The 24,472-nt window shown below is 41.4% G+C and overlaps 1 protein-coding gene across 2 annotated transcripts in view; it reads left to right on the top strand.

The window, feature by feature from the left end:
- Positions 1-608: 608 nt before the first annotated feature.
- lasp1 (LIM and SH3 protein 1) overlaps positions 609-24,472 on the top strand; it is a 197,732-nt gene continuing 173,868 nt past the window's right edge. Inside the window, exon 1 of one of the 2 annotated variants that reach the window (XR_012102071.1) lies at positions 609-907. Coding sequence is in view for 1 of the 2 variants with exons in the window: in XM_073071751.1 (XP_072927852.1) it covers positions 839-907 (69 nt within the window). In the remaining variant the exon portion in view is untranslated. The remainder of the gene's footprint in view (positions 908-24,472) is intronic. The other variant, XM_073071751.1, reaches the window with a different exon arrangement.

Here is a 24,472-nt window from a genome sequence, read left to right as displayed (position 1 = left end):
TAGTGAGGTGGTGTTCGTGGGTTCATGGACCGTTCAGAAAGCTAATGGTGGAGGGGAAAAAACTGTTTCTAAAACGTTGAGTGTGCGTCCTTCTCCCTGATGGTAGCAATGAGAAAAGGGCATGTCTTTGATGGTGAGGGTCCTTAATAACGGATGCTGCCTTTTTGAGGTAGTGTCTTTACAAGGGTTAAAGTATGTGGTTCAATGCCGCTTTCTTAAGAACAGCTAGCGACCGATAATGATTATTGACTTAGTCAGCAACGCCTAGATTTTGATACACGAATAAATATAAAAAATACTTTCGTTATCAGTGCAGCCTCGGTCTTTGAACACACCTGTCGTTGCTAACATGACAATGTTCCTTTATGTATTTTAATAATTAAAAGTTACTTTAGCTGACATGATCTTCAAACAAAAATGACACACACAAGCCGAGCACAATTCGTTCTGGATTGTTTGTGGCGTATTGTTTGAAGGGTTTATACCGTCTTGCAGAATTGTCGCCTGCCTACCAAGTCCTCTTCCATTTTCTGAGCGTGTACGTCTTCTAACAGCGTGCGCGCTCCTTCAGAATCTCTCACCGCCCCCCCCCCTCCCCGCTCGCCAGACCCAACCCTTTTTCGACGTGCAGTTTCTTCAGGGCTCGTTCTCAGGGGCCCCTCCTGTTTATTCCCTCATTAGATCAGAGAGAAAACTGCTTCACATAGAAGCGGAAGGAGGTAATCAGACCGAGGGAGCGAGAGAGAGGAAAAAAAAGTGGGAAATATTCAGACATTTGGAAAGACCGAACTGCAGCTAGAAAGCGGGAGAGGCAACAAACAAAAAAAAAGCCTGTAAAATGAATCCTCCGTGCGCTAGATGTAAAAAAATCGTCTATCCGACCGAAAAAGTCAACTGCCTGGACAAGGTGAGCTGAAATCGACACGATGGTCGCGTGCTCCGGGGTCCACTTGATCAGCTACATTATAACTAGTCAGTTTCGCTGTAACAAACTATAGCTCGACAGTTTCATTGTAGTAAACTAGAGCCTGGCAGTTACATGAGGAATCTGTAGCCCGGCAGACACCATAACCAACTGTAACTCGGCATTTCCCTGTGGAAAACTGTAGCGAAAGCCTGTCATGATTTCCGCTGCTTTTTCTCACTCGTTATATTTCGGAACCTTCTCACCGTTGAAGGCGCCAAGAAGGCGGAAGTATATCAAACCACCCTTTTTCTTTTTCGGACCCAAAGTAAAATCAATTTCCATACGTGAAGATCTGAAGACTTTTTTTAAAAGGAGATTTTATAAAAGTGTTTATTTTTCAAGAAAGTATTCAAGGCTCCCTCCCTTACAAGGCTTTACTATCTGTGTTTGTATCTCGTTCGTCTGGGAATTAAATCGTCATTTTTGATATAAATTATTTCAGACATGTTTCATTTAAATCTCAAAAATCAATACAGGTCGGTAGGGCGTTGCAAAAATTGAACGTTTTATTCGAGATAAGGCTGCTTGGAGGGCGTGGGTCCATTTATCAAGCGTTACGCTTTAAAATCGGACCTGAAAGAGTTTTTTAAATAAAAAGTTTAAATTGTTTTTGAGGGCCTGCGTAAAGCCCTATATCAAAACGTTTTTTTAAAAAAAGATAATCAGAGCTCTTCTCCTTTCTTTAAAACGAAAGAGAAATACTTGGTAGTTTCCAAAGAGCTTATTTTCGGTTAAAGGAATATTTTGAGAGGAAGGCCAGAAACAGACTTTATAACTTTCTCGAACTCCTTGAAAATTTTGACTAGATTAACAGTATCTGAACTTTAATGGGATAGTAAGGTTCAAAAACCTTAATTATTTAGTTATTTTTTCTTCCTCAGTGGTGGAGGATTTATTGAGAAATTTTAACTTATTTCTGGTTCACTGTACAAAGATTCTGTAAAGACTGTGAGAATCCATCTTTTTACAAAAGACTTATTTTAACCCCCACACACACCCACCAGCGTCCAGGCAGCTATTGTCCCGCTGTTGCCTGCGTTCACTTGGCAGATGCCAGCAGTGTTGTAATACTTAAGTGACCATTCCTTACGCATGAGTTTGGCCTCGCAGTGAGTGTAAATGGATTACCGAACTGTGGAGGCGCACTCCATAGGGAAACTGTGCAAATTTCATATAAGATGTAGGAGCAAATTAGGGCATTTAGCCCATTGAGTCTGCTCTGCCATTCAACCATGGCTGATTTATTATCCTTCTCAACATCATTATTCTCATCCTTCCTGTAACCTTTGATGCTCTTAAACATCCCCAATGAACTGGCCTTCACAGCCATCTGTGGTAATGAATTCCACAGATTTACCACCCTCTGGCTAAATAAATACCTCCTTACCTATGTTCTAAAGTGGCATCCTTCTATTCTAAGGCTGTGCCCTATGGTCCTACACTTCCTCACTATTGGAAACATCCTCTCCACATCCACTTTTTCTAGGCTTTTCAATGTTTGATAGGTTTCATTGAAACCTTGTTCTTCTAAACTCCCAAATGTACAGGACACTTAGTGTTGGAAATGCTCTTCCCATTCTGGTGAAGTGTGATCATCCTGACATGTTTGTCAAAGTAAAATTTTATTACCAATGTATGAATATGTTACCACAAACACAAGAGGTTCTGCAGCTGCTGGAAATCCAGAGCAACACACACAAAATGCTGGAGGAACTCAGTAGGTCAGGCAGCATCTGTGGAAAAGAGTAAACAGTCAGTGATTTGAGCTGAGACCCTCATCAGGACCCTTCAGAAGGTTCTTGGAACCAAATGTCGACTGTTCCTCTCCGTAGATGCTGCCTAACCAGTTGAGTTTGTCCAGCATTCTTTTTGTTTAATGTTCCCATATACTACTTTGAGATTCATTTTCTTGCAGGCATTTACAGTAAAATAAAGAAATAGAACATAGAATATTACAGCACAGTACAGGCCCTTCAAACAATGTTGTGCCAACCTTTAAACCTACTATAAGATCAATCTAACCCTTCTCTTCTGCATAACCCTCCATTTTTCTATCATCTATGTGCCTATTTAAGAGTCTCTTAAATGTCCCTAATGTATCTGCCATGATAGAATGGACTCAGTCACCTGAATGTCCCAATTCTGCTACTATGTCTTATGGTGTTGACACCCTTTCCTATACTTTCCTCCAATGATCTTAACATTATGTGCTCCCCTTGTAAATGCAATAAATACAAATAGAATTTAGGGAAAATAGAATTTAAGAAAAAGAAAGTACATTAACAAAGTTGGGCAAACAACCAATGTACAAAAGTAGACAAATTGTGCAAGTAATAAGAAAATGATATTCTGAACATGAATGGTAAATAGAAAAATAATGTGGAGCTTTTCTTGCCTTGAATAAAGAACCCATTGCAACTGAAACTAATCTAGCACAGTCCAGTAAATTTATTGTCAAAGTACATATATGTCACCATATATAACCCTGAGGTTCATTTTCCTCCAGACATACTCAGTAAGTCCATAATAGAATCGATGAAAGACCAGGCCTGCTTGGGCATTCAACGGGTGTGCAAAAGACAACAAACTTTGCAAATAAAAAAGAAAGAAAGAATAATAATAAATAAACAATAAATATCAAGAACATGAGATGAAGAGTCCTTGAAAGTGAGTCCATAGGTTGTTGGAACATGAGGTAAATAAAATTGTGTGTAGTTATCTCCTTTTGGTTCAAGAGCCTGATAATTGAGGGGTAGTAACTGTTCCTGAACCTGTTGTACATTCAATGCTTTTAATTGTCTTGTTACCATGGATTTTTGCAACACCACATCTTGTACGTATTGGCCATTGTGGGGCTCTATGCTTTTGTTTGCAATACATTAGGTTCACAGTCTGGGAATCTAGACTTGTTTCAAAATTCCATCAACATTCCAAACTAAGAGCCGCAATGCGGAAGGGAAACAGCTGACTCTCATCAAACCAGAAAGGAGCCACAAGCCTGCTGTTGCATTGATGGTTTGTAGTAGACTAAGTTGAAATTTTATTTTACCTAGAGGTACAGCATGGTAACAGGTCCTTCCGGCCAATGAGCCTGCGCTGTCCAATTACCAATATGACCAATTAACCTACTAACCCTTACGTCTTTGGAAGGTGGGCAGGAACCAGAGTACTTGGAGGAAACCCAGCAGTCATTGGGGAGAACGTACAAACTCCTTACAGCAGCAAGAATTGTACTCACATTGCTCGCACTGTAGTAACATTATGCTACAGTGTCACCCTTGTGAAAGCCAATTCTCTCTTGTTATATACTATGTGAACTCAATGGTGAGTACAGGCAGTTCTGTTAGAATGTTCAATGTTCAAATTAAATGCATTATTAAAATACATGTCTTGTGTCTCACCATATACTACACTGAGATTCATTTTCTTGCCAGCATTCACAGGAGAAGAAAAAAAACAATAGAATCAATACAGTCAAACAAAGATGGATGAACAACCAATGTGCATAAGAAGGCAAGCTGTGTAAATAATAATAAATAAGTACAGTAAATAAAACTAAAAATATGAGTTGCAGAGTCCTTGAATATGAGTCGATGGGTGGTGGAACTGAATGTATATGTCATCATATACTACCTTGAGATTCATTTTTTGCAGGCATTTACAGGAAATTAAAATAAAAAAGTTTATGGAAAAAACTATACATAAAGAAAGATTAACAAACAACCAATGTTGAAAAGACAAACTGAGAACACGAGTTGTATAGTCCTTAAAAGTGAGTCTGTAGATGGTGGAATCAGTTCAGAGTTGAGATGAATGAAGTTATCCATTCTGGTTCAGGAGCCTGATGGCAAAGGGGTAATAACTGTTCCTGAACCTGGTGGTGTGGGACCTGAGGCTCCTGTAATGGCTGCCCGATTGTAGCAGCGATAAGAAAGCATGGCCTGGATGGTGAGGGTCCTTGTGTTCAGTTCTGGTACCTCGTTATAGAGAGGGCGCAGAGCAGGTTTACTAGGATGATGCCTGGTTTACAAGCATGTCTTATGAGGGAAGGTTAAGTGAGCTAGGGCTTTTCTCCTTGGAGCAAAGGAGTATGTGAAATGACTTAATAAGAGGTGTACAAGATGGTAGAGGCATTGATCAAATGGACAACCAGAGACCTTTCCCCAGGGCAGAAATCCTTAACACGAGAGGTTGTAGTTTTAAGATGATAGGAGGAAAGTATAAAGGGGAGTATAGGAGGGAGGCTTTTTTACATAGTTGCAAGTGCATGGAACGTGCTTGCAGGGGTGGTGGTAGAAGGGACATTAGGGACATTTAAGAAACTCTTAGATAGGGACATGGATGATAGAAAAGTGGAGGGCTCTGGGGAAGGGGAAGGTTAGATTGATCTTAAAAGGTTGGCACACCATTGTGGGCCAAACTATGTTCTGTTTTCTTCCTGTGTCCTTGTATTCCAGCCCCAATTACTTGCCATGTCTTCTCTGCTTATAACAACAACCACATCTTGGAAATAATACAATAAGTATCCAGTGGTTGTGAGATGTGCTGAATGAAAGACAAGTCTTTTCTTACGCGGTGATTCTTGGACCTTCATTCACACAAAGGCATTCCTTATCGTTACTGGAATTTGGACTAACCACATAGAATAATAAACAGACATTGTTGTATTTGCAATTAATTGAAAGTTGTGGGTCAAATTGGGGGGTTGCAAAGTGACCTGATTAACTCAGCAGCAAGCAATCTAGCATTGCATTGGATGGAATTAATGAGACAGGGTTAACTTGACTGCAAGGACATATGGAATTGGTCACGTGGATGTAATTGGAACGAATGGGCTCATTGGGCCAGAAGGGCCTGTTTCCATGTTGTATCTCTAGATAAAATAAACAAACTGATTTTAAACACAAGATTCTGCAGATGCTGGAAATCCAGAAAAAATACTGGAGGAACTCAGCAGTTCAGGCAGCATCTACGGAGAGGAATAAAGAGTCGATATTTCAGGTGAGACCTTGCATCAGAACTGATTAATCTTGGTTATGTAGGTTTTGTTGTTTGATTAGAGTTCCCCGGTTCCTCTTTAACACCCTACCATCAGACAGGCGGTACCATAATGTAACAAGAGCTGTTGGGATGGAAACAGCTTCTTCCTCCAGGCTGTGAGACTACTGAACTCTCTGCCACCACCCAGGTCACATCACGTAGTGTTATTTACTTTATTAGTTTTTGAAGTTATGACTGTTTAATTTTTAACTTGTATATGCATCTTATTATTTGTTAATTCATTTGTGGTAATATTACTTTGTGTTGTGTGTGTGAAATGTACTGTGTTGTGCATTTTAGTCCGGAGGAAAATTGTTTTGTTTGGCGGTATACGTGTGTGCGGTTGCTTAACGATAAACTGAACTTGAACTTGGGTTGGCTTGGTAGGTTGATTATTAAAAATACCCTTTGTTCAACCACCCCACCCCCTGTCTGTCAGGTGGCAGCAAATACTCAAAAGCCATTGGTATTTCAAAACTGTTAGTACAGACCAATTCTAGCTAGGTATGTGGGCTGAGGATTAGCAAAGAGTTTTTGATCCAGATAAATGTGAGGTGTTGCATTTTGGGAGATCCAAACAGCATAGGGTTTGCACAGTGAATGATAGGGCATGGGGAGCATTATGGAACCAAGGAACCTAGAAGTGCATGTGCCTAGTTTGCTGAGCGGTGTCACAGGTAGATAGAATGGTGAAGAAGGCGTTTGGTATGCTGGCATTTAATCATGCCATTGAGTATAGGAGTTGTGACAATGCAGTTGGTGAAGCTACACTTGGAGAAATGTGTACAGTTTTGGTTAGCAAAAAGAAAAGGTTAGCTTTATTTGTCACAACATTGGAACATCGAAACATATAGTGAAAACAGTTGCTTGCGTTACCAACTAACATGCTCTGAGGAAGTGCTGGGGGCAGCCCACAAGTGTTGCCAAGCTTCTGGTGCCAAAATTGCATTCTCACAATTTACTAACCCATATGTCTTTGGAACGTATGAGGAAACTGGAGAACCTGAAGAAAACCCATTGTGACAAACTCCTTATAGACAGTGGTGGGAACTGAATCCTGATCAGTAGTGTTTTAAGGCATTACATTAACCACTAGACTACTGTGTTAGCCTATTAAACTAGAAAGACTGTAGAAAGGATTTACCAGGATGTTGCCTGGACTTTGGGGGGGGAGGGTGCTGAGTCACAAGGAGTGGTGTGTACTCTAGGACTTTATTCCTTGGAATGTAGGAGATTAAGTGGTGACCTGATATGTATATGTAATCATGAGGGTCATAGAAAGGGTACATTTTCTTCCTCCCTGGGAGGAGGTGTTTAAAAACATGATCAGAGGTAAGAGATTCGTAAGGGACATCGGGGCAGCTTCTTCATTCAAACAGTGGTGCATATTTGGAATGAGCTGCCAGAAATCATGACTGAGTAGATAAGTACAACAATAGGGAAGGTTTAGAGGGTCATGGGCAAATGCAGGCCGATGGGACTAGCTCACAGTCAGCATGGATGTTGGGTTGGAAGGTCTGTTTTCATGACTGTTTCATTTAAAATTCTCTCCATTGGAAGCATGTGACTTGCTCCTTCCTATCTGAAGCCCTATGATCCACATCTGGCCTCACAGCTATTTTCAGATTTAATTTTCCCACCAATGAAGCTGCCTTGAATTCCAAGCTGTGGAATTCCCGATCTAAACTCATTGATATCGCCAAGATTCCACTTAAAACCAGACTAAATGAACAGGTTCTTGTTATCTGACCCATCGTGTGAAAAGTTCTGTCTGATGTTTAGAACATAGAACAGTACAGCACATTACAGGCCCTTCGGCCCACAATGTTGTGCCGGCCCTCAAACCCTGCCTCCCATATAACCCCCCACCTTAAATTCCTCCATATACTTGTCTAGCAGTCTCTTAAATTTCAATAGTGTATCTGCCTCCACCACTGACTCAGGCAGTGCATTCCACGCATCAACCACTCTCTGAGTGAAAAACCTTCCTCTTATAACCCCCTAGAACTTCCCTCCACTTACCTTAAAGCCATGTCCTCTTGTACTGAGCAGTGGTGCCCTGGGGAAGAGGCGCTGGCTGTCCACTCTGTCTATTCCTCTTAATATCTTGTACACCTCTATCATGTTTCCTCTCATCCTCCTTCTCTCCAAAGAGTGAAGCCTTAGCTCCCTTAATCTCTGATCATAATCCATACTCTCTAAACCAATGCTTCCGCATCCTTCCTATAGTGAGGCGACCAGAACTGGACACAGTACTCCAAGTGTGGCCTAACTAGAGTTTTATAGAGCTGCATCATTACATCGCGTCTTTTAAACTCTATCCCTCGACTTATGAAAGCTAACACCCCATAAGCTTTCTTAACTACCCTATCTACCTGTGAGGCAACTCTCAGGGATCTGTGGACATGTACCCCCAGATCTCTCTGCTTATCCACACTACCAAGTATCCTGCCATTTACTTTGTACTCTGCCTTGGAGTTTGTCTTTCCAAAGTGTAGCACCTCACACTTCTCCGGGTTGAACTCCATCTGCCACTTCTCAGCCCACTTCTGCATCCTAGCAATGTCTCTCTGCAATCTTCGACAATCCTCTACATTATCTACAACACCACCAACCTTTGTGTCGTCTGCAAACTTGCCAACCCACCCTTCTACCCCCACATCCAGGTCGTTAATAAAAATCACAAAAAGTAGAACAGATCCTTGTGGGACACCACTAGTCACAACCCTCCAATCTGAATGTACTCCCTCCACCATGACCCTCTGCCTTCTGCAGGCAAACCAATTCTGAATCCACCTGGCCAAACTTCCCTGGATCCCCTGCCTTCTGACTTTCTGAATAAGCCTACTGTGTGGAACCTTGTCAAATGCCTTATTAAAATCCATGTAGATCACATCCACTGCACTACCCTCATCTATATGCCTGGTCACCTCCTCAAAGAACTCTATCAGGCTTGTTAGGCACAATCTGCCCTTCACAAAGCCATGCTGACTGTCCCTGATCAGACCATGATTCTCTACATGCCCATAGATTCTATCTCTAAGAATCTTTTCCAACAGCTTTTCCACCACAGACGTAAGGCTCACTGGTCTGTAATTACCTGGACTATCCCTACTACCTTTTTTGAACAAGGGGACAGCATTCGCCTCCCTCCAATCCTCTGGTACCATTCCCGTGGACAACGAGGACATAAAGATCCTAGCCAGAGGTTCAGCAATCTCTTCCCTTGCCTCGTGGAGCAGCCTGGGGAATATTCCGTCAGGCTCCGGGGACTTATCCGTCCTAATGTATTTTAACAACTCCAACACCTCCTCTCCCTTAATATCAACATGCTCCAGAACATCAACCTCACTCATATTGTCCTCACCATCATCAAGTTCCCTCTCAGTGGTGAATACCGAAGAGAAGTATTCATTGAGGACCTCGCTCACTTCCACAGCCTCCAGGCACATCTTCCCACTTTTATCTCTAATCGGTCCTACCTTCACTCCTGTCATCCTTTTGTTCTTCACATAATTGAAGAATGCCTTGGGGTTTTCCTTTACCCTACTCGCCAAGGCCTTCTCATGCCCCCTTCTTGCTCTTCTCAGCCCCTTCTTAAGCTCCTTTCTTGCTACCCTATATTCCTCAATAGACTCATCCGATCTAAACCTCATGTATGCTGCCTTCTTCCACCTGACTAGATTTTCCACCTCACTTGTCACCCATGGTTCTTTCACCCTACCATTCTTTATCTTCCTCACCAGGACAAATTTATCCCTAACATCCTGCAAGAGATCCTTAAACATCGACCACATGTCCATAGTACATTTCCCTGCAAAAACATCATCCCAGTTCACACCCACAAGTTCTAGCCTTATCGCCTCATAATTTGCCCTTCCCCAATTAAAAATTTTCCTGTCCTCTCTGATTCTATCTTTTTCCATGATAATGCTAAAGGCCAGGGAGCGGTGATCACTGTCCCCCAGATGCTCACCCACTGACAGATCTGTGACCTGACCCGGTTCGTTACCTAATACCAGATCTAGTATGGCAACATACTGTGACAGGAATCCATCCTGGATACACTTAACAAACTGCCCCATCTAAACCCTTGGAACTAATCAAGTGCCAATTAATATTAGGGAAGTTAAAGTCACCCATGATAACCCTGTTATTTTTGCACCTTTCCAAAATCTGCCTCCCAATCTGCTGAGGCATTTTGTGAGGCATTTTGTTTTTGTAAGTCTGCATGTGCATAGGCTCAGCAATTTCCCCATAGATAAGTGGTGGGCCAGCATGATAGCATAGTGCTTAGTGCAATCACTTTACAGCACCATTCTGTAAAATCAAGGATTGATTTCCACTGCTGCCTATAAGGAGCTTCTACGTTCTCCCCATGACTGGGTGGGTTTCCTCCAGATGCTCCTGTTTCCTCCCACTTTCCAAAGACATAGGGTTAGTGCGTTGTGGACATGCTATGTTGGTGCTGGAAGCATGGTGAGACTTGTGGGCTACCCCCACCACACACCTGATGGAAACAATACATTTCACTGTATATTTTGATGTACATGTGGCAAATTAATCTTTATCCTTATTTTTGAATCCAGTAGGTATTGCTCCAGCTGTTAAACACAACTAAATATTAAATATCTTTTAAAATTTTATCAGGTTCCAAATCACTCCACAACGGATGGATAACTTTTGCAAGGCATAATCACTGCTGTAATACAGAAATCAAAGCAGCAGCAAATTATGCAGTGCAATAACCTATTAACAGTGATGGAGTAATTAACAGATTCAAAGTGTTTCCGTAGTGTTGGAGGAAGACTGGTTACCGTGACGACCAGTGACGACAACTGGGTTTCAGAAATTGTAGATCATGAGAAACTGGGGGAGGTGTGAAGGGTTCCATAGGATGGATATATCCAAGCCTTTTTGCCCTGGAGAATGATATAACCTATGACAGAAAGGTCACTGTTCCCAAGTTCATTTGGAAAAGTGGTGATATCCAAATCTGATTCTGATTGGGGAATGGTACTAGTTTGAAGGCTAGTAAAATGAGCCAGCATAGAGTTGTAGGGTTGAAAACCTTCCTTTAGTGACCTAACCAATGTGATTCTACAAAATAACAAAGAGTTAAAAAAATAAATATGTACTCCATATCCCAACTTTAACCTCTAACTTTATATTTGATATAATTCTTTATTTTTTATAATTTTTGAATGTTATTTTTTTTGATGGATGTCATACCCTGACCAATGCACCACAGCAAATTCCTAATACACGTAAATGTATATGATGAATGAAGTTGATTCTCCATCCTTGATAAAAAGAGTGCTGTAAGTAGAGCAATGGCACTGGTCGTATTGGCTATACCAAATGCTGTTGTATTGATTTACCCTTGTCCACCTCTCTCCTTAAATTACCAATGTAAACATTACATAGTGTGGTAAATAGCCCCACCACCCAAGACATACCCTCTTCTCATTGTTACTGTCAGGAAGGAGGCACACACTCTGTGATTCAGGAACAGCTTCTTCCCATCTGTCACCCGATTTCTGAATGGACATTGAACCCATGAACACTACCTCACTACATTTTTGTAAATTTATGTTTTTGCTCTATTTAACTATTTGGTATACAGTACATGTCTATACATACTGTAATTCTTTTTTTCTATGTTACTAATGTATTGTATTGTACTACTTCCACAAATTTAACAAATTTCATGACATATGCCGGTGATATTAAACCTGATTCTGATTCTGTGAATAAACCAATTAATCATTATTTGTGGAACTCATTGGGGTAGATAGAATGGGGCTAATTGTAATGAAACCTTGTGGCTTTTGTCTTGTTGCTGAATCTTATTATTTTTCCTCTTTTGAGCTTATGCCCTATAAAAATGATTGAATGTAAATAAAATTTTGAAAATATCAGATATTCGAAGTATCAATAATTCAAATATTAACGAGATTCTTTTGCCTTTAAGTTAGATGGAAGTGGTTGCAAGGCCCAGTAACCCGTGCATGTAATGTAAGTTGACAGCATTGAGGGACTGTTCCAGTATTAGAGACAGGGACTTTCAGATGAGGTATTGCATGCAGGGACCATAAGACACCAGAACACTCTCACCCATCCTCACTGGAAAAAGCCTGGATGCCTAGGGTAAATGTAAACAAGCTTTTTTCATTGAATTTAGGTGAGACTAGAGCAAGAGATCATGGATTAAGGGTGAAAGATGAAATGTTCAATAGGAACATGATGGGGAACTTCTTCACTCAGAGGGTGGTGAGTGTATGGAGTGAGCTGCCAGTGAATATGGTCAATGCAGGTTAACGTTTAAGAGAAATTTAGATAAGTACATGGATGGGAAGGGTATGGAGGGGTATGGTCCAGGTACAGATAGATGGTACTAGAAGATTTAATAATTTGGATTGACTAGTTAGGCTGAAGGACCTGTTTTGGTACTGTAGTGTTCTATAACTCTATGACAGTAGTAGCCCATTTGACCCATTGAGTCTGCTCCACCAATTGATAATGTCTGATGTATTTTTCCGATCAATCCCATTCCCCTACCTTCTCTATGTATGCCTTTGGCGCCCTTGATGAACCTATTAATCTTTCCTTTAAATATACCCAATGACTTGGCCTCCAAAGCCATCTATGACAATTAATTCCACAGATTCACTACCCTTTTGCTAAAGAAATGCTGAAGAGAGTCTCCTCTTCATTCCTCCGACCAGTATTTAAATAGTTTATATTTGCATTTACCGATACAGCACAGTAACAGGTTCATGCCACCTAATTACGCCCGTGTGACCAATGGCAACTCAGCAGTAAGCGTAACACCTCATAGCAGCAGCAATCAGAGGTCAACTCCTGTATGACCTCCAGTGACTGTGTGTGTTTCCTCTGGTTTCCTCCCACGTTCCAATGATGTTGCAGGTTAGTAGGTTAATTGGTCACATGGGTGTTTTGGGGCCAGAAGGGCCTGTTACTGTGCTGTGTCTCTACTGAAGCCTAGGCCAGTTATTGAACCCAGGTAACTACATTTACTCCTCCTCTCAGCCCTCTCCACCATTGAACATATCTACAAAGAGCGCTGCCACAAGAAAGCAGCTTCCCCCAGCACGTGACCATGCTCTCTTCTTACTGCTACAATCGGGCAGCCATTACAGGAGCCTCAGGTCCCACACCACCAGGTTCAGGAACAGTTATTACCCCTTTGCCATCAGGCTCCTAAACCAGAATGGATAACTTCATTCATCTCAACTCTGAACTGATTCCACCATCTACAGACTCACTTTTAAGGACTATACAACTTGTGTTCTCAGTTTGTCTTTTCAACATTGGTTGTTTGTTGGTCTTTCTTTATAATTTTTCCATATTTTTTATTTCTTTATTTTCCTGTAAATGCCTGCAAGAAAATGAAACTCAGGGTAGTATATGGCAACATATACAGTCAGTGGCCACTTTATTAGAACCTCCTGGATCTAATAATGTGGTGACCAAGTGTATGTCTGTGCTCTTCTGCTGCTGTAGTCCATCCACTTCCAGATTCAACGTGTTGTACAATGCTCTTCTGTGCATCACTGTTGTAATGTTTGAGTTACTGTCGCCTTTCTGTCAGCTTGAACTGGTGTGTCCATTCTCCTCTGCCCTCTCTCATTAACAAGGCACTTTCACCAGCAGAAGTGCATCAGAAGGATTTTTGTTTTTCACACCATTTTCTGTAACTGCTAGAGACTATTGTGTGTAGAAAATCGCAGGAGATCAGCAGTTTCTGAGATACTCAAACCCCCCCACAATTATTCCACAGTCCAAGTCACTGAAGTAGATCACATTTCTTCCCCATTCTGATGTTTGGTTTGAACAACAACCAAACCTCTTCACCATGTCGGCATGTTTTTATGCATTGAGTTGCTGCCACATGATTGATTAGATACCTGCATTAACTAGCAGATGACCAGGTGTACCTAATAAAGTGGCCACTGAATGTATGTACTTTGATAATAAATTTACTTAGATTTTGGTCCTTCTAGAAAATACAGAAGTTCTTCCAATTGAATTTTGTTTGTTGTCTGACTTGTACTTCTTTCCTAAGTCTTTCCAGGACTTCCCTAAATACATACAGCCAATGAAGTAAAATGAAGGAGTTGTAAACTCCTGGTAACCTGTGAAGCAATTGCAACAGATTACAAAGAAGCAATGTGATCATGACTAGAGTGTTTACTCTAGTCATGTTGTTGTGAGTTAATTTTTCAGCCTAGGCAGATAGGTCAGATAAAGAATGGAATCAGGGCTCACTGTTTTTAACTCTCTGAACAACAGATACCTAGGAGGGTGTAGAATGGTTCCTTGGGGATACTCGGAGCCCAAAAGATTAGTAACGTTATACTGTCTTAGAGAAACGTGCACCTTGTCCTAAATGTAAACTCACCAATCTTCAGGCCAGGCCACTTGGACTTGTGTTAATATTGTTTTGTGACTGTATGCACTGGATTGTGTCATGTGTGACTGCACCTGTGTCTATGCGATTTGCACCTTGGCCCCAGAGGAACACTGTTTGGTTTTGCTGTTGGCATATGTATGGTTGAATGACAATAAACTTGAACTTGCAGAGAAATCCTTTGTTTTTCTGTGACTCATTGCCCTTGAGAAATATTCAGTACTCAAGTGAGAACTTGTAGATCAGGGGTTCCCAACCTGGGGTCCATGGACCCCTCGGTTAGTGGTAGGGCTCCGTGGCATAAAAAAGGTCAGGAGCCCCTATAGTAGAGTGAGTTAATGTCTGATCCAACATTGAGACACTCCCTCTACATCCACTGGTGTAGCTAACTTAAATTGTCTCTTGGAACGAGACTTGAAACAGCTCGGGTTCTAACTGCGGAACATCAATGAGGAACTTTGGCAAAAGTTCCTGTTCTAATCGCTTGCTAAGTTACTCATGTGGAAGAGATTGCGAGGAGGAAGGGAGGAGGGGAAGAACTGGGGGAAGATGAAGACAGATGTCAGATAAAGAACAGAATCGGGGTTGACTGTTACTGTGAGAAACTGTTATGTAGGAGGAAGTAAATAGCTCCTTGGGGACACCCAGAGCCCAAAGGATTAGAACCTCATTCTATTTCCTCTTCTATAATTATCGTTGCTCAATTGTTAGTTTGAAATTTGAGGTTGATGAAGTTTTGATAACTCTGGTATTGAAGAATATGAGAGAGAAAGCAAGACTGTATGATTGATCGATCCATGAATCAATCACCTTGAAATGAAATGAATCTCAAGGTAGTATATGGTGGCATACACTCAGTGATCACTTTATTCTATACAAAAGTGGAATCTGTCATGATCTTCTGCTGCTGTGACCTATTCACTTCAAGGTTCGATGCGTTGTGTGTTCAGAGATGCTCTTCTACACACCACTGTTATAACGTGTGGTTATTTGAGTTACTGTCACCTTCCTGTCATCTTGAACCAATCTGCCCATTCTCATCTGACCTCTCATTAACAAGGCACAGAGCTGCTGCTCACTGGATGTTTTTTGTTTTTCGCTCCATTCTCTGGACACTTTGTGAAAATCTCAGTAGATCAGCATTTTCTGAGCTATCAAACTGCTCGTCTGGCACCAACAATCATTCCATTGTCAAAGTCACTTAGATCATAACCTCTTCACCATGTCTGGATGCTTTTACACATTGAGTTGCTGGCACATGGTTGGCTGATTAAATATTTGCATTAACGAGCAGGTGTACCTAATAAAGTGGCCACTGAGTGTATATGTACTTTGTTAATGAACTTACTTGGAGTTTGATTTTGACTTGATATCAATGTCCCTGAATAGTATAACAAGTCTGAGGGGCTGAATGGTTTCTAGTTTTTTTTCTCTATGGAGTGACCACTGCCTTAATAACTTTGGGTGAAGAATTTGAGTAAATGTCTACACTGTGGAAAAAAACTGTTTTAAAATTAATACATATGTTGAAAAGCATTTCAGAATCATTCATTTGGAATGCTCCAGAGCATAGTGCGACATCTGAACAGCCAGGATTGTGTTGCAACAGCCGTATCATTTGGATAAGGGCACTTCAACACCAAGGTCCCTTCAGACATAATTTCCTTTGCTCTTTCCCCTAAAATTCTAGGCTTGCGCTCAGATCACTGATTCTGTTCTCACAAGTAGCTCATCTGAATAGCGATGTTTGTGAGCCTAAACTCCTTTTCAAATGGAGAACTTGCCTGTAGGCTGGTTAGAAATGTGCCTCTTTTGGCTTTGCAAAAAGGTTTATTTACATATTCATAAAACTTTCATCAGGGCTGTGCCCTTCCTGTATGAGGCATGAGAGAAGATGGAAACATTGCCTAACCATGGTTAGAGATTAACTGAGCTGCTCTGTGTCCCCAATCTCTTCAAAGTTCAGAGATCACAGTAAATTCAAAGTCAATATATTATCAAAGTGTGTATACGTCACTCTTTAGTACCTTGAGATTCATTGTCTTGCAGGCATTCACAGTAGATGCAAAGAAACACAACTGAATCAATGAAAAACCACACACAAGGGTGGACAAACAACAAATATACAAAGGAAGACCAAAAAAAAATGGTTGAAGGGTAATAACTGTTCCTGAACCTGGTGCTGTGGAAAATAAGGCTCCTGTACCTCCTTTCTGAAGGCAGCAGTGAAGAGAGCATGGCCTGGATGGTGAGGGTCTTCCAAGAGCAGAAAGAGATTGGGTTTATTACCACTGATGTATATCATGAAATCTGTTGTTTTGCAGCTGCATTACATTGCAGTGCATCAAAACACATACTTGAAGTTACAATAGGAAATATAAATAAGTCGTGCAAAATGAGAGCAAAATAGGGAGGTAGTGTTCATGGTTCATTCAGACCATGTGTGTCTTCAGGCTCCTCTACCTCCTCCCTGATGGTAGAAATGAGAAGAGGGCATGTGGTGAAGGCCCTTAATGATGGGTGTTGGCTTGAGGCATTGCCTTTTGAAGAAGTCCTTGTTGGTGGGGAGCCCAGTGTCCATGTTTGAGCTGGCTCTGTGGCTTTTTCTGACATCAGGCCAGGAACCCTCTGTGGACAGAGAACAGAATTGACACCTTTGTGTTAATTCCTTGGATAGAACATTTCACCATGGTTCTGGTGAAGGATCTTGGACATGAAACCTTTGCCGCCTAATTTTCACTCTGATCTGATGTTCAGGGTTGTTGGGTTGGATTTCAATGTTTGCGTTGTTATGTCTGCCTCCTTCCTCCCTATAGTGGGACAGGAACCCAGTTTTTATTGTGCTGAAGCTTGACACTGGGACAAGGGACATGATTTAAGTAGATTAAATGATGAGAGTTGGCTGACTAACTTTGAGCTGAAGCAGTGCCAAAAGTGGTTATGGAACAAAGCGACGTGGGGGAGGGGGGGCAGCAGGATGAATTTTCAAGGCGGAGCCTCTGAAGATTGGCTTGTGAGTGTGGTGAGAGAAAGGTAGTGTCCTGAAACAGCTTACAATGCACAATCATAAAAGCATAAAAGCTCCTTCACTGTGGTGTAAAGGTCAGATCGATTGACTATTGACTGATGTCTTGTTAAATTACTTTTTACATGGAATTAGGGCATGCTAAGGCATGGAAATGGTCTGTGTAACCTAGTTCATCTCTTCCTATATATTCCACGAGTATGTTATCACTTTGTGGTAGGCTTTCAATGTGCTTTTATTTAGAGATACACACGAATCAATTGCATGTCTTTGGACTGTGGGATGGAATCCATGTAGTCATGGGGAGAATGTATAAAGTTCTTACAGACGGAGGCAGGGTGGCACAACGTACCAGTTAGTGCTCCATTTTACAGTGCCAGCTGTAAGATCAGGGTTCAATTCCTGCTGCTGTCTGTAAGAAGTTGGTAAGTTCTCTCCGTGACTATGTTGTTTTCTTCCACATTCCAAAGAATGTACAAGTTGTGGGCACACTGAAAGCTTGGAGACACTTGCAGGCTGCCCCCAGCTTCTTGGATTGTATTGGTTGTTGACTCAAAAAAATGTTCACTCTGTTTTGATGTTTCAATGTACACGTGACAAACAATGCTAATCTTTAAACATTGGTCCTGGGTTGCTGATGCTGGAATAGTGTTCTGCAAACTGCTACAGAACTGTCCATCTCTTTCTGCACTACTTATTTATTTAATATTATTTATAGAAAATTTTCAATGTACTGCTGCTGCAAAACAAATTTCACAACATGTCAGTGATTATAAACCTAATTCTGATTCTGAGTCGGCACCGTATTGTGGGCTGAGACTCTCAGACTCCAAAACACACACAAGCTTGTAGATTACTTGACCACTATAAAATTGCCCCAGGTTTGTAGGTGTGGAGGGAGGGTTTGATGGAAATGTGGGGAAAATTAAGTGGTTTGGGGATAGGATTTCTGCTTCACTCGCCTCGGTGCTGAGCTGACTCGACAGCCGTGGCCTGTAGCCATCAGGCTCCTGGACTGGCTTCACTTGCTGTGGCTCTGTGGCTGTGGCCTCACTTTCAGGGACTCCAATTCATGTTCTGGGTATTATTTTTTTTAATTTTCTTAATTGTTTGCACGATTTGGTTTTTCACACATTGGTTCGTTGGTCTTTGTATGTGGTTTTTCATCAATTCTATTGTGTTTCTTTGTTTTGTGGCTGCTAGCAATCCCAAAGTTGTATATGGTATACATATTTTGATAATAAATGTACTTTGAGCTTTGAAGTAGGTATTGATACTTGGCATAGACTCTGCAGGGCCTAAGGGCAGGCTTCTGTGCTAAGTTTGTCATTACTTCCACGCAGGAGTGAGCACGTTCAGATTCAACTTATCTCACCAACTCTATTTTGAGTTTACTTTTCAGTTCTAAAGTTAATAATTTACAAGATGTCTGTACAGCTTGAGTGTCCTTCAGAAAATAGTATCTCTTTCAGATCTCTCTGCCACAAATACTAAATGTCTAATTAAAGTATTGGGCTGGCCTGAGACATAATTAACTATTGTCAGCCAGGGAACAATTTGCCTCTTGTGATTCTCAATGGGACTCTCTGTTCTGTATGGGTATGTAGCTGTTGCACGGACTGTTTCCTGTCTGCTGGGCAAGGGCAGTCTCATTACTCCATGAGTTGTTTTACTGTTTAGTTGGGTGCTAGATATGCTGTGTCGTGCAGAGAACCAATTGCTTAAGCCAGTGTTTATTGAAAACCGGGACCTTTGACCGAGGTGCATTAATTTATGGTGCAGTTTATAATGTTGTTCAGGGGAAGCATTCTTGCCTTGTTGTTAAGATGTTGTGGGTTCAAGTTCCGTTTGAGAATGTAATGAAGGCTGATGTGCCAGAGTACTGAGGGAATGGTGTACCAGTTGCAGAGCAAGATGCTAAATCCTCCTTTTGCCCTGGACAAAAATAGCTAATACAAGTTGGGGGGGTGGGGGCAAGATTTGAAAACGATTGAAAGAAAATATCAGGGAATGTCAGGTAAGCTTTTTTACACAGACTGGTGGGTGGGTGGAATGCCCTGCCAAGGATGGTGGTAGTAAGGAACTCTTAGATGGGCACAAATTTTTATTTTTATTTATTTAGATATACTGCTCGGAACAGGCCCCTCCAACCTTTCGAGTCATGTGACCAGCATCCCCTGATTTAACATTAGCCTAATCAAAGGACAATTTGCAATGACCAATTAACCTACTAACCAGTATGTCTTTGGACTGTGAGAGGAAACCTACCCAATCCATGGGCAGGATGTACAAGCTCCTCACAGAGGACACCGGGATTAAACTCTGAACTCCAACACCCTGAGCTGTAATAGTAGTTAGCACGACTCTGCGCTAAAATGGAGGATCATGTAGAAGGGAAGGATTAGATTGATCTTGGAGTAGGTTAAAGAGTCGGCACAACATCTTGGGTCGAATAGCCTGTACTATGTTGTAGTGATCTATGTTCTATATAAATTGAGTAAAGTTTGAATGATGGCAATGATCAAAATTGAAGAAGTGTACAGTAATTGAGATTGAGATTTATTTATCACATGTTCATTGAAGCATACAGAAATGTGTCATTTGTATTAACAACCAATACAACTAAGGATGTGCTGGGGACAGCCCACAAGTGTCATCACTTGTTCTGGCGCCAACATAGCATGTTCACAATGCTCACCCCAACAACACAAGCAGCAGCAGCAACAACAAAAACCAAAACAAATTAAAATGACAGCAAAGCCAGCCTCTTTTGTTCTCTTCCCCCCCACTCTCTCTCCTACCCTCCCTCCCCCTCCCTCCCTCCCCACCCATCCCCCACACCCCCTCCCCCTCACCCCCCTCTCACCACCCCACCTCTCTCACCACCCCCCCCTCACTCTCTCACCACCTTCCCCCTCAATCATCCCGAAGTCTGCTCCAGCAATGGCCAAAGTGGCCATACCTTCATTCTTGGAAATCCAGTCCGCTGAATCCTTCAGATACTGCAAAATTGACAGTTCAAAAGCTCAACTCCCAATGGGAAATTGCAGTCTAAGAATTAGAACTGCAGTTATCATAATCCAGAAAAAATATATTTAATAGAATAGTTAATAGTTTGTTTGTTTCCACAAAATGTCGCCGTGTCTCACCACTGTCATGTGACTGTCAGAAAATCCTTTTTTGCCTTGCAGGTCAGTGCATCCTTCCTCAAGGTTTATCTCACAGTCCCTGTTGACAATCTTCCCTCATCAGCTGCAGGAAGTTTAACTTGGCTGAGGATGTGTGTTTATTTCAGTGCTTAGATTACCGAGTTCATTAAAGCACTTGGAGCAGCAGAGAACTCTTGCTTATTCTAATGTTCTGTGGAATAAACAGTCGACATTTCAAGCTGAGACTTTAATCAGGACTCTTCATCGTTCCTGATGAAGGGTCTCGGCTTGAAATGGTGACTGTTTATTCCTTTCCATAGATTCTGTCTGACCTGCTGAGTTCCTCCAGCATTTTATGTGTTACTCTGGATTTCCAACATCTGCAGAATCTCTTGTGGTTAAGAAAAACATTACCCAATAAGTCAGAGTTCCTCCAGCATTTTGAATGTTTCTGCACCACATACCTCAGTCAAATTCCTTAACACTTGTAATCTGGTCCTTTAGAGCAAGATAAATAGTTCAATATTTTATGCTGTTGTGGATCACTGGGTAGAGATCCCAGACGAGAACCAAAATTGAGCTGACGTCAATACTGAGGTAATGCTTCGCTTTTGGAGGTGCTATCTTTCAGATGGGTCTTGGGTGGCATGGTGGCACAGCTGGTAGAGTCTCACGGCTCCAGAGACCTGGGTTCAATCCTGACCTCGGGTACTGTCTGTGTGGAGACTTCATGTTCACTCAGACTATGTGACTAACTTTGGATGCTCTGGCTTTCTTGCACATTTCAAAGCAAGTTGGCAGATCAATAGGCCATTGTAAGTTTCCTCTTGTGATAAAGTTTCATTATGGGAGTTGATGGGAATCTGGGGAAAATATTACTGAACCTAATTAAATGGGTTATTGACTTGTTGAGTCAAAGATTCAAATACATCATAGTTCGATACCTGCTGCTGTGTGTAAGGAGTTCGTATGTTCTCCCCATGACTGCATGGGTTTCCTTTGCTTTCCTCCCACATCCCAAAGACGTAGAGGTTCAGGTTAGTAAGTTGTGAGCATGCTATGTTGGCGCTGGAAGCATGGTGTCACTTGCAGGCAGTTCCCAGTACATCCTTGATGCAAATGAGGTATTTCACTATTTGTTTTGAGATACATGTGACAAATAAAGCTCATCTTATTATGTTGAACTGTAGTCCCATCTCTTCTCTCTTCTCCAATGGATTTCAAAGGATTTCATGGTTCTGTCGGGGAAAAAAGTGAATGGAAGCTGCCATCAATTTATATTTCCTCAGCAGGAGGGTGGTTGTTGGGGGTTGTGTTTCAGACTGGAGTTCTGTAGCCAGCAGAGGTCTGCACAGATCATGCTCAATCCTTCACTGGTGGTCATATATTAATGAATTAGAAGAGAATGTTTGTGCTACATTTAGTAAGTTTACAGATGTCTAAGATGTGATATATTTAGAAAATTTGCAGGTAATACAGTGTGGCCCAATGAACAGTGAAAAAAGCTGTCCAAGTTTGTAGCAGGATCTAGATCAACTGAAAAATCAGGTAAAGGAATGGCTAATGTAATTCAACTTGCATGGTGTCAAGTTATACATTTTAGGAAGTTAAACCAGGCCAAGACACACACAATTGAATGTATTGAATAGAGGGTTCTTGGAGTGCAAGTGCATATTTCCGTGAATTTGTTAGCACATGGGTATGCTTGCCTTTGTTAGCTGAGGCATTGAATGCAGGTGGTGTGCCGTTGAGTTACAGTTTGGCCACACTTGGAATATTATGTGCATTTCTGGCCACCACACCGTAGGAAAAATGTGACTTAACTTAGAGGGTGCAGAAAAGATTTACAGGGATTGGAGGGCTCGAGTTATGAGGAGCAATTGGATAGGCTGGGACTACTTTCCTTGGAGAGAAGGATGCTGAGGAAGACCTCATGGATAGTTATAAGATCATGTGGGGCAGGGGTAAGGTGTGTTGTCCAAAGTATGGACACGTACAAGTAGAGGGCATAGGTTTAGGATGAGAAAGGAAGTATTTAGAGATCTGAGCAAGTATCTCAAACAGAAGGTTGTGGGTATATGGAATGGGGTGGTAGAGGTGGGTACAATTACAGCATTTAAAAGACATTTCCTCCAGCATTTTGTGCTTATTGCTCAGGATTTCCAGCCTATGTTTATGATATGTTGTTTTACTGCTAGGTTCAGGAGCAGTATCGGGCTCCTGGACCGGCGTCACTCGCCTCAGCACTGAACCGCAGCCTGTAGGCTCAATTTCAGGTGGCTCACGTTCTCAGTATTATTTGTTTACTTGTTTTTTTACTATCTGCATAATTTGTCCTCTTTCACATTGGATGTGTGTCATTCTTTGTGGTTTCTCATGGATTCTGTTGTGATTCTTTGTTTTGTGGGTGCCTGCAAGAATATTGTATATGGTATCACACACAAAATGCTGGAGAGATGCAGCAGGCCAGGCAGCATCTATAGAAAAGAGTAAACAGTCAACGTTTCGGGCTGAGATCCTTCTCCAGTCCTGATGAATGTCCATCGGTTCTTGGTCTGGCTAATTCTCTTTAAATCACTGAGCATACACTTTGTGAAGTTATTTTCTTTTTCTTTCAGAAAGATTTCTTTTCGTATTGAATTTTGTCTGCATTCTAGCAGTATTTAATTCACCACAGATAGAATTCTCTTGCAAGTCTCTAATTATAGACAATAGACAATAGGTGCAGAAGTAGACCATTCGGCCCTTCGAGCCTGCACCGCCAGGTGGAAGAATAATAGATTAATGTTTTTGGACACAATATTCGTAACAATTCCAAAATCTGGTGGAAGGTTGCATTTGAAAGGTTATACCCCTTCTCAAATTTTCACTGATGCTATTGCATTTTTATTTTTGGGGTGGTAGGATAGTATAACAGTTGGTTGTAACACTTTACATTGACGGTGATCGGGGTTCAATTCCTGCTGCTGTTTGTAAGTTTATATCCCACTGCCCCCTTAATGTTCTGTGTCTTCCAAAGGAAAACAAAATTGACCACTTCTCTGAAATGCAGGTGTAGAGATAGGATATATTCCGTATGGATTGTTACTCAATTTTCACCAATAAATGTTTGCAATCCTGGGGCCTGTTATCTTGCTTTATCTTGAAAAAAATATAAATTATTCCTGCTGCTAAAAACTGAAACTCCATCACAGTGTACGTTCATCTGGAATTGCAGCATATTTCACCCATGCTGCCAGGTTCATCAGAATGGAAAGATAATTTTGATTCTGAAATACGTTACAAGCACAACAATCTACTTAGTAGATTGTGTTATGGATTGAGAGGTTGCATACCCATGCTAATTTTTAATTTGTTATTCATTTATTTGTTAAATGTGGGCACTGGGAAGGTTGTCATTAATTTTCTGTCCTAATGCCTTGTGAACTGAGTGACTTGTTGGGCCACTTCAGGGCAATTGGGAATCAACTACACTCCTATACTTAATAAAGTGGCCACTGAGTGTTAAGTTTGTGGCCTTCTGGTGTAGTTCATCCACTTCAAGGTTCATTGTGTTGTGCATTCAGAGATGCTCTTCTGCACACCACTGTTGTAACGTGTGGTTATTTGAGTTACTGTCACCTTGAACCAGTCTGGCCATTCTCCTCTGACCTCTCTCATTAACAAGGCATTTTCTCCCACAGAAATGCCACTCACTTTTTGTTTATCACACCATTCTCTGTAAACTTTAGACTCTGTTGTACATGAAAATCTCAGTATATCAACAGTTTTTGCCACATGATTGGCTGATTGGATATTACCATTAACAAGCAAGTATTCCTAATATGGCCAGTGAGTATATATTGGTAGGTCTGTAG

The sequence above is a fragment of the Hemitrygon akajei genome, chromosome 18 (genome assembly GCF_048418815.1).
Source record: "Hemitrygon akajei chromosome 18, sHemAka1.3, whole genome shotgun sequence".
In the NCBI taxonomy this organism is placed as follows: Eukaryota; Metazoa; Chordata; class Chondrichthyes; order Myliobatiformes; family Dasyatidae; genus Hemitrygon; species Hemitrygon akajei.
The sequence above is the reverse complement of the archived record's forward strand: the minus strand, read 5'-3'. Positions and strand labels throughout refer to the sequence as shown.